General features: G+C 40.2%; 4 protein-coding genes across 7 annotated transcripts; 3 read left to right on the top strand and 1 right to left on the bottom strand.

Annotated features, from left to right (window-relative positions):
- The first annotated feature begins 1406 nt into the window (after positions 1-1406).
- Positions 1407-2874, top strand: LOC4343231 (probable cysteine protease RD19D). The gene is made up of 2 exons (XM_015789932.3): positions 1407-2010; positions 2097-2874. The coding sequence occupies exons 1-2, from the start codon at positions 1423-1425 to the stop codon at positions 2637-2639; spliced, it is 1131 nt and encodes a 376-aa protein (XP_015645418.1). The 5' UTR covers positions 1407-1422; the 3' UTR covers positions 2640-2874.
- Positions 2875-4859: 1985 nt separating this feature from the next.
- Positions 4860-13570, top strand: LOC4343232 (uncharacterized). Of its 2 annotated transcripts, none has more exons than XM_015791814.3 (12): positions 4860-4995; positions 5295-5408; positions 5605-5723; positions 6076-6122; positions 6201-6301; positions 7123-7210; positions 7909-8017; positions 8545-8701; positions 9250-9321; positions 9771-9884; positions 9976-10492; positions 11501-13570. In XM_015791814.3, the coding sequence occupies exons 1-11, from the start codon at positions 4891-4893 to the stop codon at positions 10090-10092; spliced, it is 1143 nt and encodes a 380-aa protein (XP_015647300.2). In that variant the 5' UTR covers positions 4860-4890; the 3' UTR covers positions 10093-10492; positions 11501-13570. The 2 variants fall into 2 exon arrangements, with proteins under 2 accessions (XP_015647300.2, XP_025882625.2); XM_026026840.2 differs by having other exon boundaries at positions 11506-13570.
- On the bottom strand, positions 10821-13130 carry LOC4343233 (rop guanine nucleotide exchange factor 3). Its single transcript, XM_015791811.3, has 7 exons — positions 12875-13130; positions 12679-12795; positions 12432-12586; positions 12265-12339; positions 11900-12172; positions 11471-11806; positions 10821-11176 (listed from the first exon to the last, which is right to left on the bottom strand). The coding sequence occupies exons 1-7, from the start codon at positions 13128-13130 to the stop codon at positions 11006-11008; spliced, it is 1383 nt and encodes a 460-aa protein (XP_015647297.1). The 3' UTR covers positions 10821-11005.
- A 4135-nt stretch (positions 13571-17705) lies between the features above and the next one.
- LOC4343234 (uncharacterized) lies at positions 17706-25691 on the top strand. 3 transcript variants are annotated; one of them, XM_015789132.3, is made up of 6 exons: positions 17706-18018; positions 18507-19263; positions 19675-19733; positions 19845-19973; positions 20207-20348; positions 25213-25691. In XM_015789132.3, exons 2-6 carry the CDS (start codon positions 18559-18561, stop codon positions 25513-25515), a joined length of 1338 nt encoding a protein of 445 aa, XP_015644618.1. In that variant the 5' UTR covers positions 17706-18018; positions 18507-18558; the 3' UTR covers positions 25516-25691. The 3 variants fall into 3 exon arrangements, with proteins under 3 accessions (XP_015644618.1, XP_015644617.1, XP_015644619.1); XM_015789131.3 differs by having other exon boundaries at positions 17706-17938; XM_015789133.3 differs by having other exon boundaries at positions 17706-17938; positions 20213-20348.
- Positions 25692-26505: the final 814 nt, after the last annotated feature.

A 26505-nucleotide genomic window follows, 5' to 3' on the forward strand; every position in this document is an offset into this window, starting at 1 on the left:
ATCGTCGATTGGACGGGTGTGATTTACGCAAAGCTAGTATATATGGTGCGTAGTTCTTTGAGTTTGCTCAATGGAGTTTGATCAATCTAAGTCAGACCATGTATGGTTTTTCTTGTTTTGGGGACGAAATGCAAGCCTAGGGAGATGGCGAAATTCGTAAAAATTGATTGATTTTGTTCAAAATTCGACAAATCCTGAGCAGTTTGGGTGACGAAATCAGACATCGTTTTGGTAGGTATCGTTTTCTTCTACTCTATAATATTATTACTTACACAGTTCGGGAAAGTAAAATCCCCGATCCACCGCCCAAAACAAAATATCATACATAACAATACCCTAACCCTTTATCCTTTTAGAAGGTAAGGGTAAACGGACTATCAAAACAACCTTGCGAATGAAACAGTACAACAGTAATGGATGTTTCTTAGGGTGATCACTACTAGAGAAACAATTTTTCTGAATGAGAACCCTATAGGTGGACCATAATTGTTGCCGCCTGCAAAAATCGTTTTCCAGGGGAGTGTTTCACGAGCCACATGTGAAATACATTTTCATATGCAACTCCTTAAGAAGTCCGCTTATGCAAATAGACTTATTTTTTCAGATGAGCATTTTAAATGAATAAATGGAAAAAATGTATTTTAGAAATCTAACTTACCTCCTATTTTTCTAGTCGACACTTCAAATTTTTTCAAGTCATCATCCTTATATCCTCACCTTCTCTCTCGCATCCTCTCCTGTATATATTATCTCCCACTCCTCTCTCTCCCTCGAGTTCCCCTCTCAAGCGACGGCGGCAGGTGGCTAGCTAGTGGTCGGTAGCAAGAGGTGGGGTGGCTTAGTGACCTCGTGTCGTAGATTGGATTGGTCTGGCAGTTTTTGAGACGGGGAGTTGACTCAGATATTAAGAGTTTTTTCTTTTTCAAGGATTATCCTTTCTCATCTATCTCGAAACAAAATACCCTTAAAATGAGGCTTTTCCTAATCTTACCTAATCTGTTCCTCCAACCAAACACGTGTCAGAGTTTCGAAAAAGATACATGCATGGTTTGGTATACAGCATATTGGGCCTTGGTAAGGGACAGTGGCATACTCGTGTACATGGCTGGGCCTTCAGTGAAGCAGGCCGTACGTGCGCGTCAACGGCGGCGGCCGCCGAGACCTTCGGAATTGCCCTCTCGGGTGGCGCCAAATTGGAGGTCGCAGGATCGCAGCCTCGCAGGTGATAAAATCACCAGCCACTAGCGCCCGCACGTACGTGTCGCGAACTCGCGCCACGGCCGCGCCGCTCGCCGCCGTCGAGCGACAGGCGTCCACCCCTCACGCCTGCATGGCTGCCACTTCGCCTCCTCCTGCATCTTCCAACGTTGATATAAAGACCAGTGTCATACCACGCCAAGATTCTCGATCTCTCCCACCACCATGGCTGCTGCACCTGCACGGCTCGTCGTCCTTGTCCTCGTGGCGGTCGTCGTCGTCGTCGGCGGCGACGGCGACGCCGGCGTCATCCGGCAGGTGACGGACGGCGGGTACTGGCCGCCGGGGCTGCTCCCGGAGGCCCAGTTCGCGGCGTTCGTGCGGCGGCACGGGCGGGAGTACTCCGGGCCGGAGGAGTACGCGCGGCGGCTGCGCGTGTTCGCCGCCAACCTCGCCCGCGCCGCGGCGCACCAGGCGCTCGACCCGACCGCGCGCCACGGCGTCACCCCGTTCTCCGACCTCACCCGGGAGGAGTTCGAGGCGCGCTTGACGGGCCTCGCCGCCGACGTTGGCGACGACGTCCGGAGGCGGCCGATGCCGTCCGCCGCGCCGGCCACGGAGGAGGAGGTGTCCGGCCTCCCCGCCAGCTTCGACTGGCGTGACAGGGGCGCCGTGACCGACGTCAAGATGCAGGGCGCGTGCGGCTCCTGCTGGGCCTTCAGCACCACCGGCGCCGTCGAGGGCGCCAACTTCCTCGCCACCGGCAACCTCCTCGACCTCAGCGAGCAGCAGCTCGTCGACTGCGACCACACGGTACATCACAAATCACATCACACGCACACGCAACACTCCTAATCTCATCTCTGAACTAATCGAGATATGGCTCGTGATCGTTGAAGTGCGACGCGGAGAAGAAGACGGAGTGCGACAGCGGGTGCGGCGGCGGGCTGATGACGAACGCCTACGCCTACCTGATGAGCTCGGGGGGGCTGATGGAGCAGAGCGCGTACCCATACACGGGCGCGCAGGGGACGTGCCGGTTCGACGCCAACCGGGTCGCCGTCCGCGTCGCCAACTTCACCGTCGTCGCGCCGCCGGGCGGCAACGACGGCGACGGCGACGCGCAGATGCGGGCGGCGCTGGTGCGGCACGGCCCGCTAGCCGTGGGTCTGAACGCGGCGTACATGCAGACGTACGTGGGCGGGGTGTCGTGCCCGCTGGTGTGCCCGCGCGCGTGGGTGAACCACGGCGTGCTCCTCGTCGGCTACGGCGAGCGTGGGTTCGCGGCGCTGCGGCTGGGCCACCGCCCCTACTGGATCATCAAGAACTCGTGGGGGAAGGCGTGGGGGGAGCAGGGCTACTACCGGCTCTGCCGCGGCCGCAACGTCTGCGGCGTCGACACCATGGTCTCCGCCGTCGCTGTCGCCCCGCCGCCGCCGTGATCGATTGATCGATATCGATCGGCCGCCGGCGATCTCACGTTACCGATGTGTTATGTGAAGTACGGAGTACTACTGTATACTGGATGTGCTTGATTAAAGCTTTGCTTGGTTAGCGGTGGGAGACGTGGCGGTAGTAGGTGCTTAGTACTACGTTTTACAAATGGTTTTACATAGTTGGGTTGTATGTCGATCTACTACTAGTGAATACAGAATAACAAAAAGTTATGGACGTGTACATTAAGCTAGGGTATATTGAAGTCATCTTCAAGGGCTTTATTATTAAACCAACGCCCAATTGTGTTGTGTATCAACTATCAAGCACTCATCGAGTTCACAATAGATTTTAAACATAGCTACCCCTGCAAAAAAAAAAAACATTGTAACACAACACACTAGTTCACAGAGCATTTTTAATGTTCTGGATTGGGACCCATTTAGATTGCAGATCGTTGGGAAAAATCGTTCTCTCATTTTTAGGCATTTTTAGGTGTTCTCCCATTTTTAGGTGCGGTCCCATTTTTAGGCATTTTTAGGTGTCCTCCCATTTTTAGGCATTTTTAGGTGCGGACCTAGGCCCGCAGGAGAAAATCAAGAGAAAATCAATTTTTACATGTGAGCCGGTTAAGATCCACACACAAAAATAATTAAAATTTTTTTAATTATTTTTGTGTGCGGATATTTAAGAGACCCGCAGGCGAAAAAATAAATTATTTTTTACCCGCGGGCCTCTTAATCGTCCACACGTAAAAATAAGCTATTTTTGCGTGCGGACCCTTAAGAGGTCCACATGCGAAAATTGATTTTCCCATGCGGACATCTTAAGACCACCGTGCGAAAATTGATTTTCCCATGCGGACATCTTAAGACCACCGCACGGAAAATACCCTCCCTCTTTTCCCCTCTCAACACTTCAAAAAAATTCCATCCTCGTCCTTATCCTCACCTCCACCTCCCTCCCTCCTTTCTTCTCCTCTCACAGGCGCGACTCGGCATCCCGCGAGCGACGGTGGGAGGAGCGGGGCCTCGACCGCCCTGCTGCCGTCGCCGCCGCCGACGAGGTGGCCGGGATCCGATAGCGCGACGCCTCTCCGCTGTTCAGATCCGACGGCAGCCCCCCTCTGCCGCCCTCCGTAGCCCGGATCCGGCAGCGCCGCCCCTCTTCCGCCCTCCCCCACGCGACGGCGGCGGCGACGACGAGGAGGTGGCCGGGATCCGGCAGCGCGGCGTCTCTCGGCCGCCCGTATCCGGCGGCGGCGCGGCGCCTCTCCGCTGCTCGGATTTTTATTTTTGTGTGTGGGCAACATAACCACCCCGGACGCTAAAATGTGATTTTCGTGTGCGGGTACAAAAATTACGATTTTTCTAGACCCCTTAGTGTATTTAAATTACGATTTTCCTAGACCCCTTAGTGCATTTAGAGATTCATTTGTAAAAAAGTTTTTATTCTGAGAAGAACATTCAAATATTGGATTGAAATTTCATGATTTCGAGCGGAAAGTTTATGAATCTTTTGAATTTATTTGGAATTTCATATGTACAAAGTTCCTTCGCAAAAGTTTCTACATTTGAAAATTTACGTGGATAAAGTTTCTGCGTGTTTTTGTGCACAAAGCTTCTACATTCACAAAATTACATAGATCGATAAAGTTTTTGCACTAGAAATTTATTATTACTCCGAATCCGATATTCGCGTGCACGTGTTCACGCGTGAGGATTCTCGGACAGTTCGGGACCCACACAGCCACACTCCAAACCGCACAGGCCCAGTTTGGGCCCAAAAGAACAATCCCTTCCTTGAGACGTCACCGAACTTTGGGCTCTATGGGCCTAACGAGCTCCACTGGGCCCAAATCACAAATGGGCCCATTTCCTCCCACTCCATAATTTTTTTCATTTTTAAATTTTTATTTTTTAATATTTACATAAATATTATAACATCTAAAATATTTACAGAAATGACCCCTGCCGCCTATGTGGAGTTTTGCCGCCCTCTGCAAGGGCTGTAAGGGGGCAAATGCAATTATCGTCCTGCCAAAAATACATTTTTATAGTTTTTCTTTTCATCTTGTTCGTCCCTCATGCCAGGTCTACTTCTGTAAAATATTTTCGTCGTAACAATATTTCTTTCTGTAAATATTAAAAAAAATTAAAAATGAAAAAATTCCCCACTCTAGGGAACGCCGAGACTGAGAACGCCCCCTTTCCTTTCCCCCTCCTCTCGTTGGAGGCGGCCGGGGAAGCTGGTGGGCATATGGAGTGCGCGGCGAAGGGGCTGGTGGCGGAGCCGTGTGCCGGCGAGGCCCGCCGGCGCTGCGGCGGTTGCGGCGCCGTCGCCTACTGCTCGCGCGCCCACCAGGTAGCGCCCGGTGAAAACTTTCTACCTTTTCTGCCCCCCCGTTAAATCCGTCCAGCTGTTGCCGTTCTAGGGAGGGTTTCGAATGGCGGGCGTATGCGTATGCCTCGACCAAATCTGTGTTTCGTAAGTAAGGATTTCTGTTGGGATTTCCTGGAATCCCGGTAGGTGAGAGTATCCTAACGTTGTGGGTGAAGCTTTGAGTTTAATCTGAAAATTTTAAGGAGGAGTTATTTGTATTTTACATATATTTTCTTTGCAACTGTGTAGCTATGTGTAACTTTGAAACCTACAATTTGCAGACTGTGCATTGGGGATTTCATAAAGAAGAATGCGCAAGGCTCGCAGAGCAGATGAGCCGCATCGATATGCTGAAACAATTTCCATTCACGTTCTCTGTGGAATCTCCTGCTCCGGTACTTGACTCATTGTGATCTCCATTTTTTTTTTTGCATCTGAAGTTCTCTCCGTGCATCTAAAGTTATTTTTCCCCCTCTGTCATAAAATTGTTTCTACCTATGCTTCCTGAAATGATTTGGTTACCCCTTGTGAACCTTGTTTTGTCCCTTAGTAGTATTATGTAGCTCTCTCTCACACTTACTGTTCTTACAGAATCATACATTCCCTAGTCTAAGATGTTTCCTTTTGGAATCATTCAAACTTCACCAAAAAGGACTCTGGAAATCAGAATGCATATGTGATCCAGAGGTTACTTCAGTCAAGGACTTAAGGTTTGCTTTTGCCCTGAGATCTCATGATCCCAGCTACCAGCCAACTCGTTAATTCTATAACACTAGTATATTTGCTCGTGCGTTGTAACAGATCTCAAATAAATATGCCATAAGTTCTAGGCTTACACAAATGCATAATAGTTACCCCCACTTTTAAAGCATTCGCATCAGATTGACCTATGACCATATATTTGTATGCTCTAAGAACTCAAACCTCTGGAAAACTATACGGTTAATGATATCAATGTCTTGTTGTGTATTATACAAACTACCAGGCTTTATGTCCTTTAATTTTTACCTAATTTTAGTCTCAGCTAATTTTACTTTTATGCTCTTTCTGCATATTATACAGCAAAACAACTGACTGGAGTATGGGAAGCGCCCTCTGCCCATGCACAGGTGGATATCTCATTGTAATGAGGTGGTTGGCACTATTTTCATTTCATGGCTCCTAAAAGCATTTGATTTTGTGTACAGAGCCTGAACATAATGTATCCACACCCCTGACAAGCTGGAAAGACTACTATAGGTGGAGATCGCTTCCTTTGCAATCACCTGTTGCTGTTTTACTTCACTGGGTATGCACACCACACCAAGTTTTGAGAAATATTTTGTTGTACGATCGTAGATATACGATTCTCTTGTTTGTTTTTGACGAAAATATGATTCTCTTGTCAATCCAGACCAAAGGTTCGAATTCATTTAGACAGGTGCACCAAGAAATAATCGTGTTACTTATGCTATGGAAGGACAGAATGAAAACAAGATGCAAGCTTGTATTGTCAGTATCAATAAAAAAGAGAATGATAATTTGTTCATTATCTACTTTGGGTGATGCGGTCATTGGTTTTTATAATTTGACATACTTCAAATTTACTGATTGATTTCATTATTTTGCAAATACATCCAAGCATGCTGTGCTTGTGCTTGCTATATTGCCTATATATGCAATCTTCTGCTTAAAAAAAAACAGTTGGCTACTACACTTCCTGTACGTGGGATGTTTTCCTTAAAATATTTAATTGAAGCAAATGTCAGCTTGGCAGAATTTGCGTTATTAAAAATATGGTGATGTTTCCTATCATGTCTTCAGTCTTATATCTACATTACTAGCTATTTCTTTGAAAACTTCGGCAAAGAACCAGTTTACTGAAGCATTCTTTCCAGTTTACATTCCTGGTCCTCTTTTGTTGAGAAAATCGCCTTGATTTCCTTTGTAGATTCCTCTTGACCATGTCTCTTAATATGCTGTATACTGCATTTATAGCTCATATCATACATGTTGAGGTTATGAATGTGTATTGTGCATTACTGATTATTTTGAAAGGAGCATCACTTTTTTTACTAATATCTGTTTACACCAATGACTAGTATATTTATCGCACTTCCAATTTTGCAGCCACTTACTTTATATCATTGCGTTCAACTATCGCACCTCCAAACCTCAAAATATGATGGCCAAGACACTCTATGTATTCACTATTTAGGTAAAGTATATTGTGCAACTCTCTTCTCTGTTGAAGTACTTATATACATATGTAGGAATCCTTTTCTAGTCAGTCGGTCATTTGCTGCCATCATGGTTTTGGGCTGAACTATTTTTCGAGTTTTAAGATTATTATTATATGCCACAACTATTGAGGGCAATTAACTTTCTGGCAAAATTCTTGTAAGTGTTATGTCACTTGAACGCGCATTTCACACAAAGTAAAGCCGCTTGTTTGTGCCCACTGAATACTACTGGACACAAGCCAGTTCTTGGATTTGCTCGATGCAATTGTGTCTAATTGCCTATACATAGTTTTGGCTGGCACAATGCTCAGGGTCATTATCAGTAAATGTATGAGCACAGATATCAATCATTGACTAGTAAACAGTCTGGTGTGCACTGTGCAGTTCAGGACACTAGTCTTGTCTATCTGCACTCATGTATTTGTTGTTAGAATGCTTCCTGTTGAGCTTCCTTAGTCTGTTATTATGGAGATCACATGAAGCATTGATAGCTCTAGGTACTGTCACATGAGAGGTTTTGTCTTCCATTGTTATAGAACAAGAGGAATTAATTCAGATGTACTCTTGGAGGCCCGTGTACATTTATAGTTGTATGTTTTATTGATTAAGATTGCAGGGAATTAACTAATGATGTTTCTTCTTCATGCCTATTTCTCTAATTAAATGTCTGAAGGACCTGAGAAAGAACTACATCAGCTTGCGGTGTTTGGGGAACTACGTGCACTATTTCCAGGTGTCCATATTTACATTGAACTTGTGGGACCAGCAGTTCCAAAATCTAGGTTAGCAACAGACGCTGTTTTTCCCCTCCAGTGTTTCATGAAAAATTTTTCAATTGTTTTTTATTTCCTGGTGTTCGCTCACAATTTGACTGGTTTACCTTTTTCATTTCATCAGATCTTATACCTTTGTATCAGTTAGTTAAATAAAAAAACAAATCTAGGTTGTTTTTACTGCTGCACTAGTAGGCATATTTTGGTGACTTACTACATCTATTGTCAAACAGATGACGTTCTAGAATGTGTGTAGTCAAAATTTGAAATCTTAAATCATTAATAGATGCAAAAATCTCAGGATTTGCTATGTGAAAATGATATTAGTAGATTTGTCATGAAAAGCACTTTCATATATTTTAATAATTTTATAAATATATAATCAGAAAAAGTAATGATAGTTAAAAATAATGAAGGTAGTATTTATTACTGTGATCCTGGTTGAACATGGTTGTACATGTTCCATTATCTGTTAAAAATGTATAGTTGGTTATGTATTCTTGCTTTCCTGATTTTGATATTATACCGGCTTACAGGGATGGAGAGCTTGTAACTATTTCAAACTATGCACATTGTTGTGATGAGAGCTGCTTTTGTAAATCTTCCATTGGCTCCAAAGATTTAAGTTGCAGTGCAGTGACATTCAAACTACGAAAAGGGCTGTATCATGAGAGATATAGTGATATTGTGAAGGTTCTATGCACAGTAACTCTTTACTTATTTATAATGTGAAGCTACCCATCATATGTGTATCAAGCCTTTTTTTATTTGAATGTGAAGTGTTTTTTATAATGTGAAACTATAAACTTTCCTACTTGCTACATGCAATCTGTCATTTTGTAATACCCAATTCCGTGTGACAAGGGTATTTGCGTGTATTCCCTCTCACAAATCCAACTAACTAGGTTTAGAGCTACTAGGCTTCTTAATATTACTTGATCATGTCATTTGTAGCTTGAATTTCTTAATCTTCTGTTCAGTGTTTTCGGAAATACTTACTGGAATGTTAGTTGTTATGTACTAGAAGTTTCATTGATGCCATATATGATGCACTAAATCACAAAGAGAAATTGGCATTTAATTCTATTGGCATGTGTATTGTGGTCAGGGAATACTAGAAGCTTTGACTTTTGTACTGAATATATATAATTAGCCCACCAAGCCAATTCATTTGGGAATTAATGATCGAGTTATTTTCATTCAGGATTGACTTTCTCTGCTAATACTTTGTTTCTTGGTAGGATTCAAAGCCTCATCTCATTGTTGCCCCAAATGCTGGTATAGCTGCATATCCTAGTTGGATTCCAACTATTGTAAGTATAAATGTTCTTGATTAGCAACCTCCTCCCATTTTGGATATGAGCATGATTGGCTATGAATTTCCTTGTGATACTACCACTCTTAACTTCACAAAGTTGACATTGTTCCAGCTAGTTTCATGCTAAAGCATACATCTGGAACTTAAAGTGTATTCTTCACAAATCGCAAATCATCCCTTTATCTCAGTTGATGATATTCAAGTAAAAATCGATGCGTTTAATTGGTCATCTTTTCTTCTCTAACCCAGACAATTTTCAACAGACATGTTATCTATGGAAGAAAGTGTTAGCATTATATTGTCCTCATGTGAACTTAAATTAAAAATACACCACACTATGACAGCTTTAACTGATGATTGCCAGTATAACACAGTATACTCTATGTCTTAGCTTGTAACAGACTTCCATTTTTTGTGCTCATTCTATTCAATTTTCATTTGAAGGAAATAATTAGGAAAGTTGGGATTCCTGCAATTTTCACGGACTTCTGTGAAGAAGCTGCACATCTAGCTTCGTCCTGCATTACCTCCATAACTGGTCAACCCCTCAGAGTCCCAGTATGTGTTCTGTTTTTCCATCGTTTCCTTTCTGATTGTAGTTATGGAGTATCAAACTAATACCATCATCATCTATCATCTCCTCTCTCAGATTCAGGTAAATCCTTTCAGGCAACCGGTTGCAGTGGATAATAGTGCACTATGCTTACCATGCTACTCCAACTGCTTTGTTTTTGGGATGCAGAATTGCAAGTTTGTATCACCATGAAATGTTCAGAGATTCAACTCTTAACAAATAATATCACTAACTTTTTCAAAGAAGGCAAGGATACCATGAAATATTTTCATGGACGAAATTGCCACCTGTTTTTATTATTTAGTCTTTCAGAATAGATGCCTTGGTTACTTGTAAGAATGTAAGATGCACTCATCAGCTCATGCTTGTAAATACAGTTGTCGTATAATTGTAGACCTGTAGTAACTTGTAAGATACTACATATATAATACCCTAAAGTTGCAGAAAGACTTGCTAGTAGGTAGTAGCAATCCCATGCTGGACATGGTGAAATATGGATCAGTTATCAACAGCTTTTGTGCCAAGGTACTAATGAGGTAGTGCCGAAGAAGCTTGTTGGAGACAAACTTTCTGCAATAGTACCATTCATATGGTGAGTTTTCTGCTTTTCATCTAATTCAGTACCTTTAGTTATCTAAATGTCCCTATCACTGCATTTCATTTTAAAACTGACGCTTTCAAATTTCTTGTGGATGAGAAGTTTAGATCTAACTTTGATTCATAAATAGAATGACCAGCGTTAACATTTTTTTTGTCTATGAGAATCATTTCTTGCTATTCTTGTTCCAAATTTTGGAAATATTCCCAATATAAAGTAAGGTTCTTATGGTTTTAATGATAAAACGGTTAAGTTTTTTGGTCTCATCTTGCAAACTTTTCTTCTCATCCACATAAAATCTGCATATATGATGAAGCAGTCATAAATCCAATTACACACACTGCCTCATATAAAAAAACTAGCATTGCACACGCCACTGCAGTGAACACACTGTTGCATATCCAAAACTAAAATTCCACACGCCACTGCAGTGAAGTAAGGAGTCCAATCACAGAGAATCCTATATTACAAAAGGATAAACTCATTTTCTATGTTAGTTCATCATGTTCAGTACTGTTGAGGAGAAAGCTTGCTGAACTCCTGCTTCTGCATTCTGATGTTATGCCCTTTCCTGGCATTCCCATCTGCAATGAGAACATCATCTATCCATGAGACAATATTGTAGGCTAAACTTTCCAGCACCCTCGAGTAGCTTTCAAGTATTGCCTGCCCAATGTCCTGTAGCAAAGTAAAATGGAGACACGCCAGCATTAGCAATGATGAACATTCTTTGATCCAAAGGAGATGGCTCAATCAGTTATTTCGTATATGTTTGTATGTTTATACCATGTATGATAGTTCTAAATATTTTGTATTAGCATTCAGTATACTTCTGTCTCTTAAATTGTAGAATAAACACACAGTACACTTTTATGTTTTTGCTTCCAACATTAATCATATCTGGTGTAAGGAAAATACAGATGAACTCTGAGATAATCTGAAATTTGGGTATTTCTTATGTATAAGCATTACCTTGTTGTACTGAATCTTGCTTGTGTCCAGGGTAGTCTGTGACAAGCCTGGAAACCTCTGCTTCAAGCACAACAACAAACTCCTAGCCCTACTTGCAAGGATCAGATTCTTGTCCCCATCAGCATTCAGCTCAGTAACATTTTCCCATTTTGACACCACATGGGTCATGCTTGCTTTTCTCCGCCATACGTACATCGCAGCCTCAACACGGTCTGCAATCTCAAGTGCCTCATGTTCTGAGCTCAAGTTGAGGAAGTTGAGGAGGTGGTCTGGTGAGAACTGATCCCCTGCAGACATGTACCGGTATATGGCATCACCCACGCCAACCTTCCCACTCTGTTGAGTAGCAGAAATGCATTTATCAGGGGGAAATGATAATTTCAGTAATCAGGACCATAGAAAGACCCAGATCAAGCAGTTTCTCTGTACCTTTGGCAGTGTTTCTATGTATGACAGTGGAACCTGCATTTCAGAGAGGATGCCGCTGTTGATCTCCATGGCCATCTTGTGGATTTGGCTTGCTTGGTCCCTCTTTTGTTGCAGCTCACGGTGCATCCGATCAGACAGGCCTGACTCTGGGACACATGGTTCAGGGAGCCACCACTTGTCCTCGCTGCGCTGAAACTTCATGCTGTCACTGAAGGACTGCTTTCTCTGATCTATGTACCAGAAATCTGTCTTCTCAAAGCTATCCAATATTTCCTGCAAAAATGGTGTGCAATTATTGGTCATACATTGTACTACAAAAGTTGTTCGAAAGGAGCCTTCCGGAATTCCGCAAATCGGGACTTTACCAGGAGCATAGTTTCCAGTTTTTCAAGTGCTGGAAGGTTCATTAGTATGTCTGATCTTGGTGAGGTTGCCATCACCTGTAGAAAACAGAAATTTGTGCCTAAGTAGACATGCCATGAAGATGAAACTTATCAGAGTGTGAGACGTGATATTCTTGCAATGGAATTACATCATGAGTGCTTCCATCTGGCATGGCCTGGACTTTTGGTGAGAATTCAACAATGTATTCGCAGATGGAGAGGAGGCAGTCCATCTCCCTGTTCCACATCGCCTTCTTCTCAGGAGGCAGTGGCTGCAACCTGTGGCAGGTTCCAAACACAGTTGCTGCAGCCAAGAACAAGCACAGAGGTCAACCCACTGTTGCCTGCATCAAAGACCAACTTAACAGAAGATTCATCTGCAATTCTCAGAACTACCATATAGATTGGTGATGGCATTGGAGATGGCCACAGCCGTGCAGACACCCTTCCCACTCCCAGACATGTCCTCTCCAAGAAGCAGCTTGGTGTACTTCTCCTTCATCAGCTCCATCTCTGAACAACACCCATCAATCAACCACCAGAAACACCAGAGGACACTACCAGAAATCAAAACAGGTTGGCATATCTATACCTTCATCCTCCAGGGACTTCTCGTTCACAACTTGCTGCAGCTTCTTCATGCTGAGCTTGCTCACCGATGGCGAGAGGCGTGGTGCCGTGGACGTCGTGCGGCTCATGCTTCTCCCTCGTGGCGGCGATGGCGTATAGTGCTCCTGCTCCTCGCCACCGCCATTGTCGGAGAACGACGACACACGGAACAGCGGTCGCGCGTAGTCGCGATCGTAGCCGTGTTTGTGGAAGCCAGGGAAGCCTGAACCTCCACTCATGGTTGCAGCTGTTCTTGCTGCCTGCTTCTGAAGACCTGCAAGAAAGACGATGAATGGGAATGGCACAAGAATGGAGGCATGCCAAGAACAGAGAGGATAGGTACCTGGTGTTATTGACTTGCTTTCCCTTTTTTGGTGATCATGTCATGGCTGTCACTTACAAGTGTATGGAACAATAATAAAGGCATAGGGGCTATCTTTCCTTGACATGGGCTGTTGCAATCAATATGGTTTGCAATTATGCAGGCATGTGAGCGATTTGCCCCCACAGTGTAGGACAATAAGGTTGGATTGGTTGGATGTCTTGCAGGTTTGGTGAATGTGTTAACTGTCAGGAAGGTACAAAATTTTGGCACTTGGTGCTGTCACATTGTACCCAGATTTTGACTCACATTTTCGGTGACCATCTATTTCTTCAATTTAAGTAATTGCCTCTCAAATTGTCTGGTGGATTTGGAATGTATTTATTGCCTCCATTTATTTGGAAATGCATGGTTGTTTTTCACCGAAAGAGAGTATGCAGTGTATTCATGTAATTACTTCACAAAAAGACAGAGTAGCCTATGAATGGTTGGGACTTGGGAGTTGAAACGAATGGTGAACATCTTTAATTTCTAACCCATACCTAAGCTACATTTATTTATTTTTACTTCAGTTTCCTTGCATAAATGACATTGTCCTCTATTCCAGCTCATGGAGGCTGTGTCGGCATGTGAACCACGCTACACATATGGTAATGTTTTTTCCACATTTGATCTGCCAATGTATCGTAGAGAGATGTTATTGTCCTGGATTCCTCCTGGTTATAAGCAGGGTTCAGACAAGACAACCAGCACAAACCGTTTTCCAAAAAAGAGATTATAAATCCAAAGTACGTAGTACTACTCTATGCAAATATTAGATGTAGAATACCCATAAATATCAGAGAAAAATTCAGGCATCTTCTACCCTAAAGTCTCTATGAAAAAAAAAACTCTTTTTGTCTGAAAAACCAGCGGAAAATTTGCTCTGAACCGGTTCTTGGATCTGAATCAGCAAGTTTTTTTTTTCACTCCTCTGTTTTTGTAACCAAAGCCTATAGGTCATATAAATATGATCCTGTGGGCAAACAATCTTCCCAAATACGTTCTGGGACCAAAGGGATGATGCTTCTCAAACATGCAATCCATAAACCGGTCCATTTGATTCAGAAGACTTCTAAGCAAAGCCACATCTATCTATGAAACTTAGTGCTTGCCATGATCGTCTATCATGATGTATTTTAAATGCTACCTAGGCAAACATAATGGCTGTCACGTAGTAGGATATATAAGAACAGCTCAATCTCTGGACCCCGAATATAAAATAGGGAAGGAGTGGAAGCCCAATCTGAAGAAACTAACTAAAATCCCTTACAATCTTGGAAGACACATGAAAAGTAGGAAAAATCTCTCACGAACTCATTAGAAAGAAGGAAAAATCTCTCACAAGCACATTTGAATTCTACACGTACGAGTACAATATATCAAGGGATGATATGATCTATTTGTAAGAGATTTTGGCTTTGAGAGCCAGTTATTATTATTTTTTTTGGGTTCTCACAGGTATTACAAGGTGATATTGTCTGGTGGCAATAATCAAGAGGCATAGTTCTATGTCTGTTTTTTAATATATGGCGTCATTGTTTTTTTATCATTTATTTTATTTAAAAGTTGTGTGCAAATATAAAAAATTTAAGTAATGCTTAATAAGACGAACGACCAAACGTTTATCAACGACGTCATATATATTAAAAAAAATAGAGGGAGTACTAAGAAAGATAGATCGTACAGGAATAGCAAAATTAAGGAGCCTAAAAACTGAAATCGCTAATTCGCGATCCGTCAGATTATTATTTTTTTTTGCCAGCACGAATTGGGCCGGATTTTCTATTTTGCGTGTTTAACGATTGGGTTTTCTCTTTTTTCCCCCTTTTTAAGTCCATGTCCATTTTCTTTTGGGCTTTTGACCTTTTCTCATTTCAGGTTTCTAGGGTAGGTAGGCTGAATTCAAATGTTGGGCTAGGCATGCCGGCCTCACAGCCCACGTACCTTTTGTTTTTCTTTTCAAATTTTCTTGTGAATTCGTATCAAATTTATACGTACGTGTACAAAGTTTATATTTTTTACGTATACTAAAAAGTTTGTAAGAGATTTTGGCTTTGGAGCCAGTCTATTATTTAATGGTTCTCACAGGGTATTACCAGGTGATTTTGTCTGGTAGCAATAATCAAGAGGTATAATTAATATGAAGGTAATGAATCGTACACGAACAGAAAAATTAAGGAGCCCAGAAACTACTACTGCCTCCGTCCCAAAATATAACAACTTTTAGTCCTTATAATTTGTCCCAAAATATAATAACTTCTCCACTAACATTCTCTTCCCAACCAATCACAACCCTCCACCATTCACTTTTCCCACCTACCTCCACTACTCATCCAATCACAACTCTCCACCACTCACTTCTACCTACTTTCTTAATAACCGTGTCCAACTCTAAAACTTCTTATATTCTGGGACGGAGGGAGTATCTATTTTCGATGCTGAACTCGACTGATTATGTACATATACCGTAGCAATCGTTCAACCATCGGTCACACTTGTGCAATTTTACCAAAGGGCTTAGGCGTTCACTTGTTTCGGACTTATCGAAACATCACAATAGTTTGTCAAACTCGATTCATATGTACCGAGATATTTCACTCTAATATTTTGTTACAAATTACTCTTATATTTTGTGACAAATTACATGATCATCACAGCAGTTCTCATTGGGATTACCTAATTTGAATTGCTCCAAATTTTGACGTACTAGCATTACAATGTCCAACAGCCCAACACATCCCATTGGGTATGTGCATCCTGACTAACATCATACTCCACTCCATTTCCTCCAATAGCTAGCACATCATTTGAATGCTTAAACCATGCATGGTATGCCTCAACTCAGCCTCAGTTATTGCAGAGAGGCAGTGCCCGCTTATTGCGGGCTAAGCCCTGGTGACTATGCGGTGGAAGGGTTGTAAGTTCGCAGCGTTGGTGGTGGTGGTGGTGGTGGTCAGCAGCGGTGCCAAGAGGGGTAGGGGAGGTGGTGCTGGTAGAGCAGGTCAACGATAATGGCTTGGAGGCGACGGCTTGCTGACAAGATAGGCTATGATGGTAGCTCAACAGAGTCTTCCAGCGACGACGCCTATGGCGGCAATGACTCTTCGGCAAGATAAGCTATGACAGTTTGACAGTTGTTGTGGTTTAAAATGACAACGACGTGTTAATGGCAGTCTTCTGGTGATATAAGCTTTAGCAGCTCGACGGAGTGGTGATAGATAACCACTTTTGGCGAGATAAGCTTTAGCAGCGATGGAATATGTGGAGTAGATTGGTCAAGAGGCGTGAGTTTTTTCTTGGCAACTGCAAGGTAGTTGGCAGACTACTATTATCCCCTTCCTTTGCTCAATGGCGGATCAAAGGAACTTTTGTAGTTGATGCAACGATAGTGAGATGGTGTGGCAATAGTAATGCAGGCTAGCCCCGCATCTCCTTATAGTTCTAAGTGAGGAAGAAAAGTTTAGGGTTAGTCTTCTAGTTTTTGTTTCCGGTTGTTCGTTGGTTTATGTTTATCGGTTATGAAATTTAGAATGTCAGCACTCGTGTAATCTTTGGCTGTTTTATATCCATTTATGGAAAATAGAGGCCGGATTTCTATCCATTATCTAAAAAAACTCAGCCTCTACTTCATTGAGAGCCTCACTTCCCCAGTTAACCTCAAGCATGCAGATGCAAGTGGTGCAACTTAATCCCCTTATTTTGCCCATCCTTCATCAACAATCCGCATTGAGAATTTCGAAGAACTAGTCCTCTATGAAAAGGGATGCAAATTGTGGTACCAAACTCCTAATCTAAGGACACATGGTTCATCAAAATTATAGGCAACACAATTTTTTTAATTGTCCATCATGACATCCTTCTTCCATTATTATTCCATTATATGATAATAAAACTTTTTATGGTGTTTGGTAGCTACTTAGATATTCAGAAATGAAACAATGTAAACCATTCATTAAGATATGGATAAGGTACGAAATAAAGCTATTCTAGTTTTATCTCATTATTCATTGTCGAGGTACCTATTTAGGTTACGACAAATGACATACGATTAGATTTTACACATCGAACAATAGATTCACTCTCACTTTGTTAACAGGCCTCCCGGACCGTAGTTTCAAAAAAGAAAAACCAATCCCAACAAATCAAAATTTAAATTTTCTCTACTCACTATAATACCATCTATAAACAAGGCTGTTGTAGATCATAGATACCATCCATTTTCATTTTCATGATAGTATTTATTTCCTCAATTTACATCCCTCCCAATACATACAACCACTCCACCAGTCCATCATCAGTACTAGTACTAAACTTGGAAAAAAAAACAAGAAAAAGGTGAGCAAAACATTTTTCTAAACAGAAAGCAACCAACCGCAGTCCACAGCACACGTGGGACTCTGAACAACTTCTCCTCTCTTCTCTTCTCTTCTCTTCTCTTCTCTTCTCTTCCATGCCAAAATTGGATTTTTTATTTTGGTCTGCCTCTTTCTTTCCCCCACCTTGACCTGTAGTTGCCGCCGGCCGGTCATCCTCCCTGAGCTCACCTTAATCTTGCCTGACCTCCAAGAAAAGTAGCTAAACGCTGCTAGCTACCGTGGCCTCCCTCTCTCTCGCTTCGCTTCCCCTGAGGCTTCACCTACTCGTCGTCGTCTCCGATGCCTTCGTCCTCCCCACCGCTCCGAGGTAGTCCTACTAACAAAGGCCGTACCTTTGCCTTCCCCTCTTCAGTCTTCTTTCTTCCCCGTGGAGGCTTCCCTTGCTTTGTGAGTTCTTGTTTCGATCTCTTGCCCTGGAAGTGAAGTTTTTGATTGGGTAGTTTGTGGGTGGTTATTGAGAGAGAGAGAGAGAGAGAGAGAGAGAGAGAGGCGTAGAGCAGTTGCGGCAAAATCGGTGGTGTTTTGGTAGAGAGGTTCTTGATTTTGGATTATGCGGTTGCGGCGGTTGGAGGATGGATCCCTAGCTTAATCGATGAATTTCTTGGGGGCCGGGAATTCGATCTTTTATTATCCCTGAAATTTCTGTGTAGTGTTTCTTGTTTTCAGATATATTTTTCAGTACTCTCTTTCTTGGTTTTTGAGGTAGGTAGTCCGCCGTCAATTCTTATCATGGAATTCCTCGGTAGAAACACCCAAATTCCAATTTGTTTTGTGATCGAATTTAACAGCAATCTCAATTAATTGTTAGAATACTGAACCCGGTTAAACTCTTCTTGGAACCTCCCTGAATAACCCAACATTTTGTTTTTTTGCAGGCCTTCCACTGTTCAGTGTCTCACCTCTGAACTCTGAAGCTCCACTAATGTGATGTCAATCGCATGCTGCTTGCCGGTTGTCGAGTGCGTCTACTGCCTGGCGTGCGCACGGTGGGCGTGCCAGCACTGCTTCCACACCGGAGGCTATGACAGCGAGACCTGGGGCCTTGCCTCGCCGAATGAGTTTGAGCCGGTGCCGCGGCTATGCCGATTGATTCTCACGGTGTATGAGGATGACCTTGAGCACCCGCAGTGGGCGCCTCCTGGGGGATATGGCATTGAGCCACGGTGGGTGGTGCACCGGAAGACATATGAGCACACTGGTGGACATGCCCCGACATACTTGTTGTATGTTGATCACCACCATTCGGATGTCGTGCTCGCTGTCCGTGGGATGAACATGGCGAAGGAGAGCGACTACGCCGTGCTGTTGGACAATTCGCTCGGCCAGAGGAGGTTCGACGGCGGCTATGTGCACAATGGGTTGCTCAAGGCTGCTGAGTGGTTGTTTGATGCTGAGTGTGATGTGCTAAGGGACCTTCTGGAGAGGAATCCTGGTTACACGCTCACTTTCGCAGGCCATTCTCTTGGTTCTGGTGTCGTGGCGATGCTTGCGCTGGTAGCTGTGCACAATAGAGACCGGCTGGGTGGTGTTGAGAGGAAGAGGGTACGGTGCTTTGCCATGGCACCTGCCAGGTGCATGTCACTCAATTTGGCAGTCCGTTATGCAGATGTCATTAACTCAGTTATTCTCCAGGTGAGATTAATTCCATCATTTTTTTTAGATAATGGAATAGAATCCCAGCCTTTGCTCAATGAGCTACAGCCAATTATTACATCAATTCATAGAAATAAAAACGCATGGCAAAAAAGTCATAAAAACATAGGCCTAAAAGGACAGGAACACACTCAGTACTAAAAACCAACGCAAGAAAAGATCACAATTAATTCCATCATTAGATGTTGCCAACATGTGTTTATATACCTCTTTTCCAATTGTAAATTATGTACCTCATTTGCATGTGATTGTGCATGAAATTTCATAGGTAAATTTCTTTCGGAAGTAAAACTGTAGGAAACACTTTACCATTCCCACCTGCTTTCATAATTTGTTTGATCAACAAGTTCAACTGAAATCTGTTTTCTGATTCATATTTTATTAGAACAGGATGATTTTCTGCCTCGCACAGACACTCCTTTGGAGGATGTATTCAAGTCACTTGTCTGGTAATGGAACTTTTTCTTATGTGTAGTGAACACTTGAACTCGTATTTGTAGAGATTTATGATCTTCTTAGTCTATCTTTTCAGGGTACCTGATGTAGTCCTTTGTATACAGCTTGCCATGCCTTTTATGTGGAAGGTGCCTTATAGACACGTGTATACCTGAAAGTGCGATGTTGAGAGATCCAAGACGTCTCTATGCACCAGGCCGCCTTTATCACATTGTTGAAAGGAAACCATTCAGGTACGACTTCCAGTCAGTTCTAACCATACAAGTAATTTTATTATCTGTTAACACAAGAATAACTATGCAAATATATTCAGTATATGCTTATATTCATCTTCATAATAACAATATAATATACTAACTGCAATACACAACTAAATGCTCAGGGAAAATATTCTTTCAGTTTTTACTTTTTCTAATTTTGATACCTCAAGTTTAGAATAAATATTCCATTGAACGCTTGCTGGTAGCTGCAGATGTGGAAGATATCCCCCTGTTGTAAGAACAGCTGTTCCGGTGGATGGCAGATTTGAGCACATTGTGCTATCTTGCAACATGATTTCTGATCATGCTATTATCTGGATCGAAAGAGAAGCTCAAAGGGGACTAGATGTAAGTCTGAATTTGTTGTTCTCTTCTTGAGTATTCTACCATGACAAACAGATAATTGTTTCTGGCGTGTAGAAAAATGGTAACTAATTCTAGTTCTCTTATATCCATACTGCAACCTATGGATCGTCATTATTTATTTCACAGACGATGGAGCTTAAAAGTATTAGAAACAAACTAGGAATATAGCCCGCGCACATGCGCGGGCATCTTATGAGATGTTGTTTTAAATTGTGTTAAGAATGTTTTATGTGTGGGTGACTTTTCTTAAAATTTTTCTTTGACACTATTGTAAACGTGTTTTTGTCACTAATTTGTTTGGGATTGCGTTGAATGTTGGTTATTATTTTCTTATATTTATCCTTGGAAGTTTAAATTCTAAATTAAAATTAATTGGAACTACGCCGTTTTGAAACTATGAGAAAATATGGTGTCATAATAATGGAGCTGGTTCTTATAAAACTATGATTTGCACTATGTGTATTTACTTTTTAATATTTAGCATATCTTATCTTTTTTATGTTTCTATGCTTTAAGTAACAAAATTGCTTTTATACCATATATGTATTTATGAATTTTTGGATATATTAAGTGAATATATTTTCTATTAAAAAATATGGTTAATAGGAATGTTTCATCTAATTAAAAAAACTTCTATTAATTTGCTTCTATTCTCTTCTCTTTTTTTTCATACGTTTTCTTATTTTCTTTGAAAAATAAAATTGATTTGAAAGAATAGCACAATCATATAAATTTAATTAGTATGTGTAAAGCGTTTATAAATATTTAAGTGCCATGGGCTAAATTGCACTTTTGTTGGATCAATTCTTTTTATCAAGTATGTTCTACTGCATGCATTCTCATATATAAGTTTAGTATGATTTCCCCTAATAAACCAATCTTAGTATGAAGTTCCCATATACCATGCGTACTTAATAGAAAGCAAAGAGAGAAAACATGACTTGTAGTTTGTCTATTATTTTATTATTATTTAGAGGATTAATATAGTCTCTAAAATGTAGAACAATGGTAGTGGTAAATATGATTGATACATTAGGTTATCCCGGTATATACGGATCAATAGTATGGACCCTATATATAAGCATATTTAAACGATGATATAATCTATATCATTATTTTTTTCATGATTTGTCAAATCTCCAATGCCATGCAAAGTACCAAGATTTGTGAACTGATAACCGATATATAGTGATATAATTTATATTGTCATCTATTTTCCATAATTTTCATATCTGTTTGCATTGGATTACATGAAAAGAATAAAAATACTATCTAAAATATAATTTCCTTTCACAAGTTGAAATATAGTAAATATACATAATAAATTATTAATTTAATGGTAAATAATATAATTATGTAAACTTTGTTTTAAAATGCGGTAAAGCTAATCGAGTTATGCTTGTTTGTAAAGTGATTTAAATAATTTGTTAAATCCGATAGATGTTTTGTGTTTTTCTTAGACTTTCTAGGATTTTCTCTAATTTATTAGACTTTTATTATATGATTGAGGCTCTTTGGATGGCACACAAAAGCAAAGTATAGGTCCGCATGTCTGTTTTCAAAATATACATGGTTTTTCATTGTTGTTATTTTGGCCATGCATATTTATAAAGTTCTATACTTAATAATCTACACGGTAAATTTTGTTTTGTATACTTTTATGAGTAATTGGATGGTGTAAAAAAGAGCAATAATCTAAGTCAACATGTTAGTCTTTTTCACAACATATACGGGTCTTAAAATTGTTGGTTTAATTGCCAGGAATACAACTTTTGAATTAGCCTTTTTAATATAATAATCCAATGATAGGGTTTGTCGGCCGAACGTAATCTTTTTTGACACGCAACACGTAAATACGAACTACGTATTAGAGATCGGATGAGTGATTAGCCGGATTGATCTATATACATGGGAAAAGAAAAAAAAGAAGGTAAAATACGTACGTACGTTCATCCTTTTTTTTTTATCTCTACGTACGTTCATACTGAACGGAAGGAATAGTGAGATATGTAAGGGAGGAGGAGGTTGGTGGGTCATCGGTTTGTTTTAAGAGATCTAATCTAACGGTTTATAATATTGGACCCACCGATTTAAGTGAAAATCGATGGATAGATGTTTTGTTTTTTCCTCAGTTTTTCTATGATTTTCTCTAATTTATTAGAGCGCCAAGTGGTGGCTTGAGAGCGTTTTGAGGAAGTTTAATGGACTTTTAGTATATATTTAAACTAAATATATGATATTTTGCGGGCATGCGTTGTATGGTAGGTTTGAGACACTTATAAAAGCGAAATATTAACCGGAGAATATCTGCCATGATTTCTTTATAAATTGTTTTCATCGGCATTAATTGCTTTTATAATTTTCTAATCTGTTACCTTTATATTATATTATATTTAAGTAATAAATGAGTCAGTCCTGTCTCGTTTATTCGATGATAATAATAATACTAATATAAATACTAATCTGTGAAAACAATTTGGAGATACAAAATCACCTTACAGTAAAAACAAATACTAATAATTAAACCACAAAAAATTGCAACTACACATATATCTGAAATTCCGACACAACACGGCTGATTGATCACCCTGTCACTACCCAACCCCAGAAATCAAATTTGGAACTACTAACATGAGGATTATTGTGTAATCTATTTCTTGAATGATCGATCACTGAGGTCGATTTCAGGAGGTGGCGTTGAAGCTGAGGAGCTTCGACGTCTTGGACTCGATCCGGGGATGCCTAGCCCGGTTTTTTATACTCCGATCTACAATACTACTATATGGTAGAAGATAATAATGTATTTGATTATATAAAACAATGGTTCATCAAACAAATTAGAAATTGAATATATTACTTAATTTAGAGTTATAAGCATTAATAACTATCTAATTATTACTTTTTTTATATATTTAGTTGTTAGTTGAAAAATAAGAGAGATTAGTTAGAAAATATGAGATGGGAGGGAAGAGTCGGTGGACATTCATATTGGGAGGAGGGGGCACATACGTAACTTAACTGAGGGGGAGGTTAAAACTTATTTAATCATAATAGATTCAATGAATTTAAATAGTGGGCCCGCTGGTTTTTTAAGTACCACGTGGCTTTGTAGGAGTGTTTTTAGAAGTCCCATGTAACGGCTTGAGAGTGTTTATAGTAAGTTTAATGGACTTTTATGATGGTAGGCATGCATGTATGTTATAAGTATGTATTTGAAAAACTTATAAGGACTGAAAATCAACCATATAGCCAAGCTTCAGAAGTACGTTTTCTTCATAAATTTATTTGTCATCTTTGCTTAAATAACTTTTATTAGGTATTTGTTGTCTTTATACTATGTAATATTTAATTCATATGTATAAGTAATTATTATTTTCTTCTTCACCATTTAAAAAGGAGGTAGACTTAGGCTGAGTTATTTCCCCAACTTTCCCAACTCACTTTCCCTTTGTTTTCCACATGCACGCTTTCAAACTGCTAAACGTTATGTTGTTTTGCAAAACTTTTCTATACAAAAGTTGCTTTAAAAAATCATATTAATCTATTTTTCAAAAAAATAATAGTAAACACTTAATTAATCATAAGAAAATGCGTCACTCCGTTTTGCATGCGTGGGAGGTGAGTACCCAACCTCATCTCCACACAGCCTTAGTTTGTCTAGAAAACATGTCTGAAAGTACAAATTAAAAATAAGGTGCTTTTTATTTTTGAATTGAATGTTTTGGGACTTTTTTTTAACAAATATTTAAAAAATATTATTGTTTATAATGTACCATCAAGCTAACCCTCCTTTTAATTGATTCATAATAACGTAATTTGTTATTTATATACAGCCTTAGTATGTTTAGAAAACATGTCTAAAAGTTCAAATTAAAAATAAGGTGCTTTTTATTTTTAAATTGAATGTTTTGGGACTTTTTTTTAACAAATATAAAAATATATTATTGTTAATAATGTACCATCAAGCTAGCCCTCCTTGTAATTGATTCATATTAACGTAATTTGTTATTTATATATACACATGGATCAATAAAGATGGATTAGATATACTTATCCTGATCTTTCTTTCGGGAGACATGCACATGTACGTACGACATTAGAAGGAGAGGAGTTTTGTTTCCTTTGAGATAGATCAAATGGTTTCACCAACTTAAGTTATCTATATTTACAAACATAATAGTGACCCAAAGTAATGTACTTATTAAATATCTATTTTTTAATTAAAACTTTTTATTATTGCATATTGTTCTGTTAAAATATATGTGTTGTTAAATAGATCGTTAAAATATCAATGCTTTTCCCTATAAATGTGTTTTATTTCTTTTACTTACTAAATATAGTTACTTTGGGTCTTGAATTATAAATTTTGTGGTAAATAATCTAATGATGAATTATGTATTTTCTATATAATATAGTATGAGAGGATGGAAGGATGTATGGCGTAAGTACGTGTACTGGTGCACGTAAATGATACGGATTTAAAGTGGGTCCACCGTATTTAAAGTTGTAAATGATACGGATTTAAAGTGGCTCCACCGTATTTAAAGTTTTCCTTTTTAAGAATTATTAGATATTCCTCAAATTTATTAAAATGCCACATGACGACTTAAGAGCGTTTGTAGGAGTTTCACGTGGCGGCTTGAGAGCGTTTGTAGAAAGTTTAATGGACTTTTAGTATATAATAGATAGATAACGTTAGTATTCATCTCTGGCGCCTTGTTTTAGTATCAGCTCTCTTAATCATCGACACAAAAAAATATTTAGTTTTTCGTCAACTGTAGGTTCTGTCATGAGCTTTCTTTACAGAGCACAAATGATGTGTAGACTAACAGTCTTGTCATTTCAGTTGATGCTGGAGAACGAGAGAACCATGAAGCCACCTGAGACGCAAAGAATGGACGATGAAATCGCCATCGAGAGGGATCATGATGAGGAGCAGAAGGCGGCATTGAGGCGTGCCGTTGCTCTAGGGGTCGCAGATGTTAATGTGCCATCAGCATATGGTACATTCAGTGAAAATCTGACTCCTGAGGCTGATGAGGCCTCTCCGGTATTGCCCGACAGTGGACTGCGAAGGACGGTCTGGGATGAGTGGATTGCAAGGATATTTGAGAAGGATGAATCTGGCAAAATGATTCCACGAACATGATTATGGTAGAACAGGGCATTATGCTATGAAATTAGGAAAAAAATAATAAATAAGTATGCAGGCAATATAATCTGAGCCGATTATTATTGGCATCAGTTCATCTTCCAGCCTGTTCAAGTCTGTTTTCAAAACCTTGAAATGGTGATGGAAGGAAATAGGAATTGTTGGCAGAGCAATGATGTGAAATCTGATGCAGTTTCAACCTCAGAAACAAAGATCCTAGTAGATGATATGGGGCCTGTTTGGATCGGAGGGCTATTTATTTATTTATGAGTATTAAACGTAAATTACTGATAAAACCCATTCCATAACCCCTAGGCTATTGTGCGAGATGAATCTAACGAGATATATTAATCCATGATTTGCTACAGTGATCATCCGCTAATCATGGATTAATATACCTCGTTAGATTCGTCTCGCAAAATAGGCTAGGGGTTATGGAATGGGTTTTGTGAGTAATCTACGTTTAATACTTCTAAATAGCAAGATTCCGGAGGGATATTTAATAGCTTGGAGGAGCCAAACAAGGCCATGGTCGCACGGATGTAAATGACTCCATCCATCCTAAAATAATAGCAAACTATAGTTTAGGATGAAGGGGGTAGGAATTAACAAAAGGGAAGGAATATAGGTGAAAATTGATATAGGAATTAGCAAAATGGAAGGAATATAGGTGAAAATTGATATAGGATTACATATATTTGTTATCAGAAAATGTCCTTTATACACACAATTGATTAAGTAATTAGTTGTACAGTAAGCTATTAAGGAGAGTAAGATTTGTATGCAAACCATGAGATAAAAAAGAGGGGCATCCTATCTTTTGGTAAATTTTCAGCCAGAAAGTACGAACTTTGTTATTATCAAGACAGTGGAATGCTGCAAATAGTCTTCTCTCAATCTTTAGTTATTAAGCGTACCATTTGTTCTTTTAGAACTCATGAACTTTATTGAAGGAAATGCTTAAAAGCACAGTACATGAATGATGTT

This window comes from Oryza sativa, chromosome 7 (genome assembly GCF_034140825.1).
Source record: "Oryza sativa Japonica Group chromosome 7, ASM3414082v1".
In the NCBI taxonomy this organism is placed as follows: domain Eukaryota; kingdom Viridiplantae; phylum Streptophyta; class Magnoliopsida; order Poales; family Poaceae; genus Oryza; species Oryza sativa.

What these genes read in the sequence shown, in the direction of transcription:
- LOC4343232 (XM_015791814.3), top strand. Translation starts at nt 4,891, where the DNA reads ATGGAGTGCGCGGCGAAGGGGCTGGTGGCGGAGCCGTGTGCCGGCGAG. An exon ending in ACTTCAGTCAAGGACTTAAG is followed by an intron (nt 5,724 to 6,075) that starts GTTTGCTTTTGC and finishes CATATTATACAG; the next exon opens with CAAAACAACTGACTGGAGTA. An exon ending in CTAGTTGGATTCCAACTATT is followed by an intron (nt 9,322 to 9,770) that starts GTAAGTATAAAT and finishes TTTCATTTGAAG; the next exon opens with GAAATAATTAGGAAAGTTGG.
- LOC4343233 (XM_015791811.3), bottom strand. Translation starts at nt 13,130, where the DNA reads ATGAGTGGAGGTTCAGGCTTCCCTGGCTTCCACAAACACGGCTACGAT. An exon ending in CAGATGGAAGCACTCATGAT is followed by an intron (nt 12,340 to 12,431) that starts GTAATTCCATTG and finishes TGTTTTCTACAG; the next exon opens with GTGATGGCAACCTCACCAAG. An exon ending in AACTGGAAACTATGCTCCTG is followed by an intron (nt 12,173 to 12,264) that starts GTAAAGTCCCGA and finishes CCATTTTTGCAG; the next exon opens with GAAATATTGGATAGCTTTGA.
- LOC4343231 (XM_015789932.3), top strand. Translation starts at nt 1,423, where the DNA reads ATGGCTGCTGCACCTGCACGGCTCGTCGTCCTTGTCCTCGTGGCGGTC. An exon ending in TCGTCGACTGCGACCACACG is followed by an intron (nt 2,011 to 2,096) that starts GTACATCACAAA and finishes TGATCGTTGAAG; the next exon opens with TGCGACGCGGAGAAGAAGAC.
- LOC4343234 (XM_015789132.3), top strand. Translation starts at nt 18,559, where the DNA reads ATGTCAATCGCATGCTGCTTGCCGGTTGTCGAGTGCGTCTACTGCCTG. An exon ending in TTAACTCAGTTATTCTCCAG is followed by an intron (nt 19,264 to 19,674) that starts GTGAGATTAATT and finishes TTATTAGAACAG; the next exon opens with GATGATTTTCTGCCTCGCAC. An exon ending in GTTGAAAGGAAACCATTCAG is followed by an intron (nt 19,974 to 20,206) that starts GTACGACTTCCA and finishes GCTTGCTGGTAG; the next exon opens with CTGCAGATGTGGAAGATATC.